The 17,439-nt window shown below is 37.7% G+C and overlaps 1 protein-coding gene across 2 annotated transcripts in view; it reads left to right on the top strand.

Annotated features, from left to right (window-relative positions):
• The window catches only part of PRXL2C (peroxiredoxin like 2C), a 40,090-nt gene that overhangs the window by 11,396 nt on the left and 11,255 nt on the right, over positions 1 to 17,439 (top strand). Inside the window, exons 5-6 of one of the 2 annotated variants that reach the window (XM_078153014.1) lie at positions 3,455 to 3,586; positions 8,445 to 8,546. In XM_078153014.1, the coding sequence (XP_078009140.1) occupies positions 3,455 to 3,586; positions 8,445 to 8,546 (234 nt within the window). Of the gene's footprint in view, positions 1 to 3,454; positions 3,587 to 8,444; positions 13,230 to 17,439 lie in introns of those variants that run through there. The other variant, XM_078153015.1, reaches the window with a different exon arrangement.

The following is a 17,439-nucleotide window of genomic DNA, read 5'->3' as shown; positions in this document are numbered from 1 at the left end:
TGATTGAGATTGATTGAGCATCTTATCACTTACTTTAAGTGAGCTCACTTGATTGAATAAATTAATCACTCCACTGTATACTTATAAAGGCAGTATGGTGTAAGGAATTTAGATTAAGAGGACCCTAATTTGAATTCTGACTCTAATGCTTGGCACTTATGTGGCTTAGTACAAGTCACTTACATTCTCTTCACCTCAGTTTCATTATCTGTAAGATTAGGGTGTTAAACAAGATGACATCTAGGGTTTTTTCCCAACACTAAATCTATGAGCCTATGATTCTGTTAAATCCTCTTGTTTCTTGTTAGCTCCTAATAGGGAAAAGTGGCTTTTTTTTCCCCTAGTGAAAAACAAAAAAATATACATCTCAGAATTGAATACAGGGCATTCTGTTTGTTAGACAGGACATACAAAAGTAAAATTTTGATTTAGATAAAGTTAAGCGAGTGAGAAGAATTGAGGTAAAGAAAGCAGTTAACTGCAAAAGTAGAATGGTTTGAAAAGTGGTGAATTTGAGAAATTTAATACAAAAGTGGTGAATGAAAGTAGACCAACTAGAACTGTAACTGACTGACAAACAGGATTATTAAATACCAGAATCAGTAACCAAAGATTTGAACAGCTTCCCTGAGTGTGAGGGTCAGCCTGACCTCTACAGTAATCTTTTGATTAGACAATTTTCTTGCCACATAAAGCTAAGTTTGAATAATATTAAATAAATAACAAATATTTTCTCTATACTTTTTTCACACACAGAACTTTTTTTTTTGGCTAGGCAATGGGGTTAAGTGACTTGCCCAGAGTCACACAGCTAGTGAGTGTTATGTGTCTGAGGCCGGATTTGAACTCCAGTACTCCTGAATCCAGGGTCAGTGCTCTATCCACTGCACCACCTAGCTGCCACCCTGCTTCCCTGAACTTTTTTCACAGAACAAAATTGATAAGGAATGCTTGGATACAACCCAGTGCTTGTTCAGGGTTTGCTCAGCTCTTGTTTTGATTCTACTCAAAGCTTGTGTTTTGGGTCCCCTAAATTAGATTAACCTATCAACTGATGTACGTCTCACTCTGCTCTTCTAGAGACTACCTACTGCCTACGTGAGGCCAGACAGACACATGTCCTTTATAACCTTGTCTGGGCTCTCTATAAGGTAACCTCACAGATGCTCAAGAAGGGAGCCATCCCTTGTTTCTGGCTCTCTGCCTGTCAAACAACCTAATGAACTTCTTTTAAAACTATTTCAGATTTTAGGGTTCATTCTCATGACTAACAAAAAATAAAAGCAAATTGAGTCTTTCATGTATAATAACCTTTGCAAGACTGCACTCTCAAATCCTAGGCGGTCAAGGACAAAGGAGGGAACAAAGTAAGGGTGATCAAGGGAAAGACTTGTTAGAAATAGACGTATTTCTTGTTTTTGTACTAGACAATGGGGTTAAGTGACTTGCCCAGGGTCACACAGATAGTATCAAGTATCTGAGGCTGTATTTGAACTCAGGTCCTCCTGACTCCAGGGCCAGTGCTCTATTTACTGTGCCACCTAGCTGCCCCTAGAAATAGACTCATTTCTAAAAAAGACTTAGTGATCAGATGTATGGGATAGTGAAATGGTCACCCAAAGTAGACTCAGGAGATTTGGGTTCAAGTTTCACCTCTGCCACAGTGGTTGCATGATATTGGACAGCCATTGGGCCTCAGTTCTCTTCATCTGTATAATGAGGGTATTGAACTAGATGATTTTGAATATCTCTTCCAGCTTGGCATTATATGGTCAAGAAAGAGAGTAGCAGAAGGATCAAGAGATAAAATTTAGAAAGTGAAGGAAGTTTTATTCCATCAGTGGTGTGGGAGTGAGGTTAAAGAATCAAATTCACTACAGGAAAAGAAAAAAAAAGTTGGCAAACAAATAAAAGACAAAAAATAATACTTGGGAAAGATAGGAGGCACTTAGTGGTAAAGTGAGTTGGGAGTGGAACAAATCAAGGAGCAGAAAAAAAAAATCACGACCAGTATGGCCAACAGAGCAGGAGTAGGAGGAGAAAATTAACTAAATCTACAATTGCTCCCTTTATAGGCAAAAATCATAAGTGGGAAATAGAAAGCAAGACTAGTAAGGTAAGTTGGCACATTTGTGAGGAAGATGTCACGAGAGGCTAAAAATTTGTTTAAAATGTTTTTATATTTATTTTAAATCTTAAAAATTGTGTTCTACTGATGCCCTTTATTTTTATATTACCATCATTTCTAGATATACTGCCTTCCACCCCTACCTTAGAAACGAATTCTCAGGGGCAGCTAGGTGGTGCAGTAAGGAGAGCACTGGCCCTGGAGTCAGGAGGACCTGAGTTCAAATCCGGCCTCAGACCAAATACTTGACACTTACTAGCTGTGTGACGCTGGGCAAGTCATTTAACCCCAATTGCCTAAAGGAAAAAACAAAAAGAGAGAGAAAAAAGAAATTAATTCTCCCTTGCGAACAAAGAAAACAGTAAAACAAAAACAAGCAGTATAGTGACCAATCTTTCTGCTGAGAAGAGGGAAATATGTTTTATTATCTATTCTCTGGGACCATTATTGGTTTTCATCTCCTCAAAGTCTGATTTCCTTTTAGTAATTTATTCATTTACATTGTTGTTAGCATTATGTATAGGGTGGCCCTCTAGGTCCTCAAGTGTGGCCCTTTGACTGAATCCAAACTTCACATTCCCCACACCTGAATACTGTTTTTCTGCTTACACACATTTCACTCTGTCGGTCCAGAAAAATTTCCCATGTTTCAATAAATTCCTCATATTCATCACTTCTTATTACACAATAATATTTCATTACATTTGTGATCAGTTTATTCATACATTCCTCAATTGATGGACAACCACATTGTTTCACTTCCCTCACTATCACAAAAAGTGATTCTTTTAGTATTTTGGCATGTATTGGATATTAGTGTCTGCTTTAGATTTCCTTCAGATACATGCCCAGTATTAGCAATGCTAGGTCAAAGAGTAGGAACAGAGTAATTACATTTCTTTGTTGTTGTTCAGGTATTTCAGTCATGTTCAAATCTTCATGACCCCGTTTGGGGTTTCCTAAGGGAAGATACTAGAGTGGTTTGCCATTTCCTTCTCCAGCTCATTTTTTACAAATGAGGAAACTGAAGCAAACAGGCTTAGGTGACTTGCCCAGTGTCACAGAGCTAAGCATCAGATTTGAACTCAGGAAGATGAATCTTCCTGACTCCAGGCCCATCACTGTATCCACTGCTCCACCTTACTGCCCCAGTTACATTTCTTGCATAATTCTTAATTAATATTCAGAATGATTAAACCAGTTCATAGTTCCAACAACAGTATATTGGCATGCCTGTCTTCCCACAGAGAGACTAATGACTTTTTGAACCTAATCCTTATAAAATATGAATTAATGTAACTGAAAGATGAATGCTAACCATTTTAGTGCGGAGTCCACATGTGAAATCCAACTTACTGTCAGGAAGCATTCAAAGCCTTTGGAGAGCGGTGACTGGCCCTGTCTTTGATTTTCAAGGAGATCCAGCTCAGCAAGGTGGAACGCTTATTTTAGGTCCTGGTAAGTCTCAGTTTTAAAACCAAGTAGCTTCATTAATTAGCTGTCTAGTCTCTGTGACTTTTCTTTACCATTATCAAAATGCAAAGGCCATTCCCATCTTGAGCACCTTTTCTTCTCTTCAGCATAGTAAATGCTTCTATCTTTCTTGCTTTACCCGGTGCACAGTAAGTGTTTAATAAAATGCAAGGTTGATTAATTGATTGACTAACCTAGGGACTTCATCTTTTCATCCAATACTTTACATTTTCAAATGTGTTCATGGCTTCTCTTTCTGATGACTAATTTAATGTAATACTCTCCATATTCAGAGAGCAAGTAATGTCAGATCACTGAGACTGTAGGGATGAGCGAAAGAGATAAACTAAAGTAATTCTAGTTTAGTGATTTGCAGATATTTTGTAAAATATTGTTCAGTTCCACAGAGTTCATAGGATCGTGATTAAATTGAATAAACATTTATTATGCACCTACTATGTGCCAGGCACTGGTGATACAAATAAGAAAAAGACAACCCCTATTATCAGTGCTTACAGTCTAAGAGAGGAAGTTGGTACACATAAAGAAGCTGAAAAGGAGGGAGTGGGCACTAGGGGATACCAGGGTTGGGGATGTGATGCTCTGTGGAGTCAAAACCGAGCAGAACTGCTGACCTGGAAAGTTCTGAAACTTCTGAGCCCTCTTTAAAGAAAGCTTTGAAGGGGCAGCTAGGTGACACAGTGGACAGAGCACCAGCCCTGGAGTCAGGAGTGCCTGAGTTCAAATCCAGCCTCAGACACTTGACCCTTACTAGCTGTCCTGGGCAAGTCACTTAATCCCATTGCCCCACCCAAAAAAAGGGAGAGAGAGAAAATAGGAATTGTTTAGGGGCAGCTAGGTGGCACAGTGGATAGAGCACCAGCCCTGGATTCAGGAGGACCTGAGTTCAAATCTGACCTCAGACACATAACACTTACTACCTGTGTGACCCTGGGCAAGTCACTTAATCCCATTGCCTAATCCAAAAAAAAATAAATAAATAAAGCTTTGAGAAAAGATTTTGCTCTACTCATCAGCCCTCAAATCAGATGGGAGAGGCAACTAAGGGAGTTGAGAAGGTATTGAGTAACAAAAACTGAGACACGTTAGCATGGTGCTGAGATTTCAGGTTATCAGCTTATCCAGAGTGAGGTTTTTGATTCCATGTTCCATGGAGTCAAAAGCAAGTAGAGCTGCTAATGGAAAATGATGAGTCCCCATTGATTTAGAGATAGAAACTTAGAGATCATCTTTTTTAATTTAATGTAATTTAACCTCTACATTTAACAGATATGGAAACTGAGGCCTAAAGTGATTAGTTAAGTAGCTTGCCCAAGGTCACCCAAGGAGTGTCATGCAAAGCTGAGATTTGAACCCAGGTCCCCTGACTTACAATCCAGCACTCTTTTCACTGCTGCTTGACCAACTTAATTTTTTTTATCAACAGAAGATTTAGAATTTATTTCACACCTTATAAAACTAGGCATGTATTTGTGAAGTGCCCTTTTAGAAGCAGCTAGCTGGTACAGTGGATAGAGTACTGGACCTGAGGTCAGGAAGAGCTGAGTTCAAATTCGATTTCAGATGCTTACCAGTTCTATGGTCTTGGACAAGTCATTTAACCTCCCTCAGTCTCAATTTACGCATATATAAAATGAGTATGATAATAATGCCTACCTCTTGGGGTTGTTGTGACAATTAAATTAGATATTTGTAAAGCTCTTTGCAAACTTTAAAGCTCTATATAAATACTAGCTATTATTATTATTATTTGGAGTCAGAAAGCAGCAACAGAAATGCTGAAACATGTGAGACTGCAACTTTTTATTTGGTACTGAGTGAACTAGGCCACACAAATTTTACCGCTTTATTCCCAATATTTACAATAAAACAACAATATTCCCCTATTTTTTTTCTTTACAAAAGGTACCAAAAAAGCCCTTCCCACTTGTGCAGTTAGACATAAAACTTTTTAAGTTACAAATGTTCAAAGAAAGGGGGTACTTTTGAAAGACCTGTGATTTTAGTAACATAGAGGATTCTCAAATAAGGAAAGCCCCTCTGCCACTGCAAGGTCAGTGTCTTCTCTGAAGTTTGTCTTAGATGAGAGTACTTAATATTTTTTCTGCCCTGGATTCCTTTGGCAGACTGATGAAACCAATGGAGCTCTTCAGAGTAATGTTTCTATTTTTTATTTTATTTTATTTATTTATTTTGGCAGTGGGGTTAAGTGACTTGCCCAGGGTCACACAGCTAGTAAGTGTTATGTGTGTGAGGCTGGATTTGAACTCTGGTCCTCCTGAATCCAGGGCTGATGCTCTATCCACTGTGCCACCTAGCTGCCCCCAGAGTAATGTTTTTAAATTCAAAAATTAAAAGACATCATATTACAAAGGAAATTAATTACGTTGAAATACAGTTATCAGATTATTTTTTTAAAAACAAGTTCATAGGCTTCAGGTTAAGAGCCCTTGTCACGGAGAGTTGCCTGGAGAACTCAAAGGTTAAGTGACTTGCCCAGGGTCACATAGCCAACTTGTGTCAGAAGTGGGACTTAAACTCAGGCTTTCCTGGCTTTGAGATTATGTTTTCTATTGGCTTCATCAAGCTACCTCTCTTTTAAAGGAATTCATATTTTTAAGTTCATTTAGCATTTTTTTCCATTTAGCATTTAGCATTAAAACTGGAATGGCTTCTTTTTATTAATATTTCCTCTCTGTAGGCTAATGGCAATACAGTTAGGACCACAGAAATAAAACTTCATTTGTTTATAACCAAACTCAGATAGCATATGTAGAGAATCATAAATTTTAGAGCAGGCAGTGACCTTAAAAATTATCTAGTAAAAGCCCCCTCTCAGTTTGCAGATGAGGAAACTGAGGCCTACAGTAGTTAGTCACTGGCCCAAAGTCACATAAGTAGTAAACAAGGTAAGATTCAAACCCATGTCTGCTAGCTCCAAATCCAGTATTATTTGTGTTGAACCCCACTATTTCTAAGTTCCTCCACGCGGCCTAAAAGAGATCATTAGTAATAATAATAGCATTTACATAGCGCCTTAAAGTTTTCAAAGTCATATATTTATATTTATGTAAGTGTGTATGTATATGTATGTGTGTATATATGTATATGTATATATATATATATTATGTATATGTATATGTATGTGTATGTGTATATGCATATGTATATGTACATAATCCTCACAACAACTTTAGGGGATAGGCATTATTTATATTTATCCCTGCAGCTAGGTGTTGCAATGGATAGAGCACTGGAGTCAGGGCGTGTAGTCAGGAAGACCTCCTCTCCCTGAGTTCAAATGCATCTCCAGACACCTACTAGCTGTGTAACCGTGGGCAAGTCACTTAACCCTGTTTGCCTCAGTTCCTCATCTTTAAAATAAGCTGAAGAAGAGAATGGCAAATGACTCCAGTATCCTTGCCAAGAAAGCACCAAATGGGGTCACAAAAAGTCAGACATGACTGAAAAATGATTGAATTGAACTTATAATTATCCCCATTTTACAGTGCTAGTAAGTGCCTGAGTCAGGATATGAACTCAGGTATTCCTGACTCTAGGTACAGTGTTCTATTCACCACAGCACCACAGGCTTTAGTACTAAATAGGAGAAACATTATTAAAGAACCTAACAACAAACAAAAGCCATTCTGAGAGACGACTAACAGCATGTGATTAGCCACATATTTCTACAACGTGACTAATATAGCTTTTTCACTCATCTTTTAAAAGTAGTTACAATGGAGTGATTATAATGGGATAAAGTTATATAAGACAATTGATCTGATATAAATTCAAATCCTGCCTTTTAGGGCTCCTGTATAATTAATTTAGTTTTATGGAAATGGAACAGAGGATATAAATTTTTATTCTGTCAGTTAACTAGCCGGCCTTTATTAATGAGGCACTGTGCTAGGTGCTTAGAATACAAATAACTGAGATGGTACTTGCCCTCAAGGAGCTTTACGCAGATAAGTAATATTGAATACAGTGATTTGCAAGATAGGGGAGGAAGAGCTAACAACCTGGGGGAATCTGGAAAGGCTTCTTGAAGGAGGTAACACTTCATGTAGACTTGGAAGGGAGCAAAGAGAGATAAAGAGGGAGAGCATTCCAGACTTGGAGGACAGCACATGCAAAGCCACTGAGGTAGGAATTGGTTTGTAGGGAAACAATAGTATTATGGTTGACTGAAGTTTATACTACTATGAGAGTAATCAGCCCGGAAAGGTAGGATAGAGTCAGATTGTGAAGGGCTTTAAATGCTAAACAAAAGCAGTGCATTTAGGCTTGTGAGTAAAGGAGACCTAGAGGGTTTGTGCCTGATTGTTTTAATCCCCTTAACCTTCAAAAATCTTTAGTGCCATGCCTGCGATGTAAATATTCCATTAAATCAGTGTTTTGGAGTGAAACTTTAAAAATAAATTATTTACTCAACTATTTCAGAAACAAGAATGATTTAAAACCCCTCAACATCTGTATGTCATCCCTATATTCTGCCATTCAATCTGACCAGGCATTTGACTTGATTTGCATAAAAAAGAATAAAACCTAACAGAAGGTTATAACTCAAGGATCTTTCCCCTGGGATCTTTTAAAGGGTCATATATCACTCACTTAACGGTATTCCTTTGCCTGCTTTGTTGCTGTAATTAAAATTTATTAGAGCAAAATATAGGGAATATTCTATAATCCAGGTGATTAATTTGTCTCTTTAGAGCAATTAATTAGAAACCTAAAAGCTCCCTTCATTCTACTATTAATAATAAATTTAGCAAATATACTTTATGTTACTAACTCCATTTTTATTCTTCTGTTCCAGGTAACAACATCCATTTTATACACCTTGATAAGAATAGACTAGATCACAAGCCCATAAACTCCATTTTGCAACTTGCCAGAGTTCAAAAAGTGAACTTCACAAGTAAGTCTTTCATTATTGACATATGATTTAGAGACATACTTCTCTTTTCAAGACTTTGTCTTGAGGGGAGTAAAGTCTTTAAAAGAAAATTATGAGATGATTAAGAAATGACCTATCAGTTGAATAAAACATACCATTTGTTCATAATTTATCCTGAATATCACTATGAAACATCAGAAATCTTTATAAGGTATTCTTTTTGTAGCAACTCATAGTTCACATACTTCCATTCAGTTCACTTAATGCACAGAAAAATCTGTCCAGTGGTCATACATGGCAGACCACCTGTTTAGTCATCTGGTAGAGCCTTCTGCTTGAATATTGGGGGACTGGATAATAAAATGTTTATTGCTCAACTCAACCTATTAACAGATAAATAGTCACAACAAAAACATGCTCAACTGACAGTTTTGCTATGAATTATTTCATTTTCATTTTCTTTTTTGCACGTTTCTTCTTATGACAACATAGAGATGTAAATGTTTGAAAGTTAAGTGATGTATTTAAAAAAGGAAAGTATATTTTTTAAAAGAGCAATGTTTCAAATTTTTAAAAAATAAAAATGGAAAAATTTCTTATAACATGTAATAAAGATAATTAATCATAATGATTACAGAAAGATTATCCTTAAAGAGTCCAAACATATTGATCAGCAGAGATTATGCAATGAAGTGATGGAAAATGTGTGATTTATCACTGAAAGATGCAAAAATTTAGCCATCTACTGGATAGAACACAATCAATAGGATAGATATACACCAGAAACTCACTGTCCTTTAGAAACTAATTGACATCGGAGCAGCTAGGTGGTGCAGTGGATAGAGGATCAGTCCTGGATTCAGTAGGACTTGTGTTCAAATCAGGCGTCAGACACATAACACTCACTTAGCTGTGTGACCCTGGGCAAGTCACTTGACCTCGATTGCCTCGCAAAAAAAAAAAAAGGAAAAGAAAAAAGAAACTAATTGACAATAAATCCTCAATGAATACAGATCCCCCAAAATATCCTTGAGGATTTAGTAGACAAACTACACTGGAATAACAACATCGTTACAGATAGAACTGTTTCCCACAAAAACCCAGATATAATATTGATCGGTAAGAATTTCACAATAATATTTAAAATAAACGTCCTCATATACTTATAGTCTCCCGACCACTTGAGATGGAAAAGCTTTCAAAATACAGAGGTAATTAAAACCATATGGGAACAAGATAAAGTATATGTCATCCCTGTCCTCCTGCCTATGATTAGCTTTGTCCTAAGGGTGCTTTCCAGCAAGTCAACCAAAGATGTGCCAATGTCCCAATGCTCTAATTCTGTTTTTTTGCTAGGCAGTGGGGTTAAGTGACTTGCCCAGGGTCACACAGCTAGTGAGTATCAAGTTTCTCAGGCTAGATTTGAACTCAGGTCCTCCTGACGCCAGGGCCGGTGCTCTATCCATTGCACCACCTAGCTGCCCCCTCTAATTTCATTTTTTTTAAGTGATAATTTTAGTTCACAAAACATATGGCTACCACAGCAGCTAGCCAGGCACCACAAGTCAGTGGCCACTAAGGTTAGTGACCTCCTTTTACTGTCCTTTACCTGCCCTCGTAGTTTTCCTTGGGTTCATTGCACTAGAGCTGTTCATTGCACTGGGGCTGCCTGTCTCAATAGAGGAATAAGATTTCTAGTGCTACAATTCCACTCCAATCTTAGCTGTCCAAATGGGCAAGTCACTTAACCCAGTTTGCCTCAGTTTCCCCATTTGTAAAATGAGCTGGAGAAGGAAATGCCAAACCACTCCAGCATCTTTGCCAAGAAAACGCCAAATGGGTCACAAAGAGTCAGACATGACTGAAAAATGACAACAACAAAAATATTTGGTATTATTCTTTTATTGTACATATAATAAAATGATATATAGTATTATTCTGTTATTATATATAAAATAAAATTTTATGCACATATATGTACATGCACACTGTGTATGTGCTATATATCTGTATCTGTCTACATACATATATATATAAAAGAATGATACCAAGATAGTAACTTGTCCTCGGACTATTTCTGAATTCTATCAAAAAAAAATGAGAATGAGGCAGCTAAGTTGGTTCAGTGGATAGAGCACCAGCCCTGAAGTCAGGAGGACCTGAGTTCAAATGTGACCTCAGACCAAACACTTAACACTTACTAGCTGTGTGACCCTGGGCAAGTCACTTAACCCCAACTGCCTAATTTAAAAATAAAAATAAAACAAAATGTTTGGGGGCAGCTAGGTGGCACAGTGGATAGAGCACTGGCCCTGAAGTCAGGAGGACCTGAGTTCAAATCTGGACTCAGACCAAACACTTGACACTTACTAGCTGTGTGACCCTGGGCACATCACTTAACCCCAATTGCCTTAAAAAAAAAAAGATGAGAATGAGATGATGATAAAAAATAATAGTGTGGTCATATATGGTTAGATATTGGCTATCTTCCCACTTCAAAGGTGAATTCATTCATAGATATAACTAAGAACCTTGATTCTCTAGGCAAACCCAAAAGGTACCCTTAAATTAACTTTTTTTTCCCTTTTTGGTGAGGCAGTTGGGGTTAAATGACTTGCCCAGAGTCACACAGCTAGTGTTATGTGTCTGAGTGCAGATCTGAACTCAGGTCCGCCTGACTCCTGGGCCAGTGCTCTATCCACTGTGCCACCTAGCGCTTATCTTTTTAAGAAAAATATTTTTGTTGGAAGGAAGAGAAGAAAGCTCCTTGGGATACCTCAGAACTCACGACAGACTGCCTCATGGACACTTCCCCTCAGGGACAGAGACCTGTAGTGAGTAGAAATGATGCTGAGATGCAGTTTTCTCCAGGGTAAATTAGCATTTTAGTGACCGTGACGCACATACTATTATTAAAATGGGTCACATTGGCACCTAAGCAGCAAACCAGGGATAGGAGCATGACCAGTTTATTAGTTAGTCTAGCAGTAACAAAGAAATTGGACCAGTGGCCTTCTGTTGATGTCCAAAGATCTTAGTGAGGGTGGAAGACGGGGTCTTTTAAACACCTGGGAGTGTCTTCCTTCTAATTGGCCTGATAGTACACTTTTTGGATCTCTCCTGGCAAAGGCAAGGCAATCCCAGTTGGTAGACATTTTAATGAGGAGGTAGATCAAGAGTTCTCAGCTCTTCCCTATTACTTCATTGCACTGGGGCTGCCTTTCTCAATAGAGGAATGAGATTTCGAGTGTTTCAGTTCCACTCCAATCTTAGCTGTCCAAACGGGCAAGTCGCTTAACCCTGTGCGGGGGAGGAGTGAAGGGCAGAACTAATCCTCAAATGATAGGATTAGTCTGCTGCTGGCAAAAGTGGGCTGGCATTCAGATGTGGCTGATTATGCCCCTCTCTGACACTAAAGGAATGCTAGTTGCTTTTTGAGACCCAGCTGCCTCTAGCAGTCTTGGCTAGCAAAACAGAAGCCATCTCAATCAGGTTTCCCCTGGTTTGGTCTCCCCGTTGAAGGTCAAGTCACCCCTAATTTTGATAAAGGAAAAGCAAGGACAAAAGACTTATCTCTTGAAGGGCCTAGACCATGCAATTTCTCTGTTTATGGGATAAAGAGAGACAAGGGGCCCAGCCCACAAAGATTAACTAGGGATGTCTAAGGGGCTAGGAGTGATCACTTTACTAGATCACGCCCTTCAGAAATGGCCTGGTGAATTTAGACTGAAAAAAGTGGGATCTGACCAAATAGGGAAAAGGATGGATTTCAGATCAATATGATGCAGCATTATATCAGTTTTCTTCAGACCCCTAGACAGAGGAAGTTGCTTCTGGAGTATCCTGTGTCTAAAGTAAAGGAACTCGGTAGGGCCAGGCTAGAGAGGAGCTTACTTTTGTTGTGGTAAAGCCTTTGGATTCCTGCCTGAGTTGGGGGTGTGCTGGCCTTCACATCCATTGTAGCTGCAATGCAGGCCCCTGACTCATGTACCCATAAGGCTTTTTGGCCTGTGTTTTGTGACAGCTTGGGTAACTTAGATCACACTTATCTCAGGCTGGGGATGCCTCAAGAGTGGACTGCCCCAGTTGGTTATAGGGACAGTCTGTCCTCTGGAGACTCCATCTTATGCTTCATGCTACACCAATGACTCTTAGATCCTCCAACTCTGGTTTGGAGCAAGGGGGCCACAGCAACTGTTACCTCCCGCTGCCCTGGGACATGATTATAAGTGAATTGGTGGTTTGTGGCAGATATCAGGGACCCAGGAGAGCACTGTCATAGTTAAGGTGGGGACCAGTTGAGGGAGTGGATATATATGTGTCGATGGCATGATAATAGGTAATAATTGTATAGCACTTTAAGAACTTTTTTTTACAGTAACTTGTCCAGTGTCATATAACCAGTAAATATCTAAGGCAATAAAGAGTCAAGTCCCCAACCCCAAGTCCAGTCTTCTCCATCTATTATATTCTCTAACTGGTTAAAGTGGAAAACCAAAAAAGAGTGATTTCTAGTAGTTTCTCATTTTAACCAATTCTTGCTAGTTAGGTGCTCCCTTATTCATAACATGTGGTGGGAGTAATATTCTGTCAACATCCTCTAAATTTCAGTGTCCTAGGACAAAACTTCTCATCTTATGTCCTTTGTTAAGCAAACATTGTCTACAGCATTTTGTTGCAAAAAATAAAAATGCTATGAATTTTTATGTGCATATTGATGACTTCTTTCTCTTCATAACCTCTTTGGGATATAGCATGATCCCTGGGTCAAAGGTGTGAATAACTGAGTAACTTTGCATAATTCCAAATTGTTTTCCACAATAATTGAACCAATTATCATGCCTTTCTTCCCTTCCAAGGATGCGTTTTCCCATCCTTTAACATCTCTGCACATCCCAGGATTGTTTTAATTTGCATTTCTTTAATTATTAATTGTTTTTAATTTTTTTTTCAGTTAATGGTTGGATAGTTTGTGATTTTTCTTTTGAAAACTTTCTTCTCCTTTGCCCACTTTATTGAGAAATGGTTCTTTTTTTTAAAGTTTAACTAATTTATTTTTAGTTTTCAACAATCACTTTCATAAGCTTTTGAGTTTTAAATTTTCTCCCCCTCCCTCCTTCCCTGCCTCCCTCTCCAAGACAGCAAACAATTTATTTTAGGGTCTACATATACATTCCTATTAAACATATTTTCACATTAGTCATGTTGTAAAGAAGAATTAGAACCAATAGGAGGAACCACAAGAAAGAAGAAACAAAACAAAACAAAACAAAAAGCAAATTGCATGCTTCGAACTATATTCAAACTCCATAGTTCTTTCTCTGGATGTGGATAGCATTTTCCATCATGAGACTTTTGGAGATGTCTTAGATCCTTGCATTTTTGAGAAGAACTAAGTCTATCAAAGTTAGTCATCTAACAACATAGTTGTTACTATATACAACATTCTTCTGGTTCTGCTCACTTCACTCAGCATCAGTCCATACAAGTCTTTCCAGGTTTTTCTGAAGTCTGCCTGCTCATCATTTCTTATAGCACAATAGTATTCCATTACATTCATATAGCACAACTTGTTCAGCCTTTCCCCAGTTCATAGACATCCTCTCAATTTCCAGTTCTTTGCCACCACAGAAAGAGCTCCTATAAATATTTTTGTACATGGGGATCCTTTTCCCATTTACATGCCCTAGAAGTGCTATTGCTGGGTCAAAGAGTATGCACATATTTATAGCCCTTTGGGCATATGGGAAATGGTCCTTAAGGATGCAGATTTATGACAATTACTTCTAGATTCTGAATATGAGACTACTCTGAGATATTTCATGCAAAGATATTTCTCAATCTATATCTTTTTCTTTTTAGCATCATTGGTTTTATGTAAAAGTGGTTTTTATTTGTACAAAATTGTCTCTTTTGGTTTTTATAATCTCTTCTATCCTCTATTTGATTACAAATTATTTCACTATCCACTGTTGTTATATATCTTTTTTTCCTTCTCTGCTATATTTTTGTGGTTTGATTTTTTTTAATAGCAACATTTTTCTATATAGAAATTATAGATGTATGACATAAAGTACTAGTGTAAATCTCTCAGCCTGTCTTTCAGACTTATTTCAAGTTTTCTCAGTAGTTCTTGATAAACAGTGTTTTTCCCAATAGTTTGTGTTCTCAGTTTTATTTAATACTAGATGGGAAAGCACATTTGTTTCTAGCTCTTGAATACCAATTATTTTCCATTAACCCATTTTTGTATTTTTATCCAATACTAGGTGATTTTGATAATTTAATATTTCTTTTGCAATGTAGCCTGAATACTGGTAGCACAAAGCCCCCTTTTTTAACTTTGTTTTGTTTTACATTATTTCCATTGATAGTTTTGGTCTTTTGTTTCTCCAAATGAATGTTATTATTTCATATACTTCTATAAAATATTCCTATAATAATTTGAATGTTAAAGTACTATGACTTCAAGAGCAGTTGCTTTGTTTTGTCAAGACCTCTTCACGTGTAATATTGCTGCTTTTTTCTTCATTCTAATATTTCTTGTTGCACGTCTGAGTTTTGAGTCTTATCTCTTCCATTCTCTGCTTCAGGGTGTCTACTGCTTCATTAAAAAATGTCCAACTTCTGTTCTATAACATTGATTCACTTTTCAGTTTTTTTTTAAAGTTCCAACTTTGCTTCCTTTAATTTCTGACTAAGCTTTTTAGTGACACTGGGGGTCCTTGTGGCTTTTCCATTCTCTTTGGGGGATTCTAGTTATAATAATTACAGTGTTCACTTCTACAAGTTTTTGCTTGCATTCTTTTACTCCATTGTATTTATTGATTTTAAATAACCTTTTTTAGCTTACTCATTTTTTCTGTTGACTTTTCTGTGGGGGTTTTCCTTGTGAACACCTCCATCTTTTTCCTTTCTTTCAGTTGTTGTTGTTTTTAGTTTATTTGCTGCATTTCTTCCTGCTCTGAGGTAATAAAGGGAGAGCTGATCTTAGCCACAAGCTCTTACTCAGCCATCTTGCTACTGCTTCTGAATTGTCTTATTGAAAAAGAAGAATGCCACTATAATTGTTCTATCTATAAACAGGCAGTTTTAATTAAGGGCAACACCGTGTAACTCAAAAATCTGTGTGCATTTTATACTTAAAAATGCTGACTCATATCTTGTTGATGATTGAATTTATGTATGAAGACAAAAGTACGCAATAATCCAGTTCTCTAAGATTTGCAAATAGCCCTTGCTTTGCTTTGTTAAGGTACAATCATAATGTGCAATATCATAGAACAGTTGCCTACTTATTCTCTAAAAGCAAAAGCATTGTAAGCTGTAAAGCTTATTTACTAACAATGTTTGAAATTTGAAATTTAATTCAGATCTCATTGCTTAAAGCAATTATTTTCCCTATCAACTTGCAGGAAAAACTACACTGAGATTTCTGTTTACTCCTAGGTTTTATAATAGCTGTATTATAATTGCTTTTAGGATTGTAATGACCTGAATAGAAAGTGGAGCATTGTAGATGGCATACTACTGATTTACATTTGTAGGTAAAAATGGGAAAAAATGTATTTACACCTTCTATCTAAAGACAGCAACTGCTATCTTTATGTGACTCTTCTCGTAGCTCTTTTTAAAATGACATCCCTCTGTTTGTGTTGATACTGTGGAATTTCACAGATGAAACTGCTGTCAGTCAGTGTACATTTATTGAGCACCTACTCAGTGCAAGGCACCAGGCCAGGCACTATAAGAAAAACAAATGTAAAACATAGTCCCTGCTTTTACATTACTTGTTATCTAGTTGGAGAATAAAAACTCTATATAAGGATTCATAAGGTGGTAAGTCAAATTTAAAGTATAAAGGTAATGAGGTACATGTATAGTATACATATGTGGCAAAGGCAACTCACAACTCCTGGTACTACAAAACCTGGAAGTCCCTTCCCTCTTCATAGAGTCCTTCCTTATACACTCCCCCAGCAGTTCAGCATCTCTGCTGGGAGTGTTGCCCATCTGTGCTCCCAGGGTCTTCTCCATAGCCAGCTCTGTTCCCTACTGCTAGAAGTCCCATTCTTCAAAGCTTCTTTCCTTCCCTAGATGACTATCTGTCTTGCGTCTGGGTCTGTAATATCTACCTCTATTCACTGCTAGATTCAGTATCTCCTACTGGTTTGGTAGCTCCCCTTCAAAGATGTATGGTTCATGACCCTTATTTCTTCTATTCTCTCCCACACTCAAACTCAAACTGCTAGATGGCTTGCTTTTTTATGTAACGTGACCAATTGAGTCAATTGCTGTATTTCTTATGTGGTGTCAGTTCCCTTCATCCAGTGGCCAAAGCCCAGGATGTTTACAAAGGAACTTCTTTACATATTATTGTGGGTTTGTAGGAAAACTTGACATACCTTTTACACTTCTTCACACCTTATAATTACATTCTGGGGCTTCAGTGACTATATTAGCAAAGGTGATGATGGTAAGGGAATTACCCTTCCTTATGTAGATTACAAAAATAGCTAAATAATTCAACTCATGGGAACCTTACCTACTTATTTCTTTTTCTTTTCTCATACCTTTGGAGGGGGCAGAGGAAGTGGGGGCAATAAAGCGTCTAAAAATTAGAACATGGCAGAGGGTAGCTAGGTGGTGCAGTGGGTAGAGCACCCAGCCTGGAGTCAAAAAGACTTAAGTTCAAATCTGGCCTCAGACACTTACTACTTGTCTGACTCTGGGCAAGTCATTTAATCTTATTTTGCCTCAGTTTCCTTATCAATAAAATGAGCTGGAAAAGGAAATGGCAAACTACCCCAGTATCTCTGCTGAGAAAATCTCTATAGGGTCACCAAGAGTCAGATACTCCTAAAACCACTGAACAACAATAGGAGTAGAAGATAATGTTTCCCAGAATTCTGTG

This window comes from Phascolarctos cinereus, unplaced genomic scaffold (genome assembly GCF_003287225.1).
Source record: "Phascolarctos cinereus isolate Bilbo 61053 unplaced genomic scaffold, phaCin_HiC Scaffold_4;HRSCAF=312, whole genome shotgun sequence".
NCBI lineage: Eukaryota > Metazoa > Chordata > Mammalia > Diprotodontia > Phascolarctidae > Phascolarctos > Phascolarctos cinereus.
The sequence above is the reverse complement of the archived record's forward strand: the minus strand, read 5'-3'. Positions and strand labels throughout refer to the sequence as shown.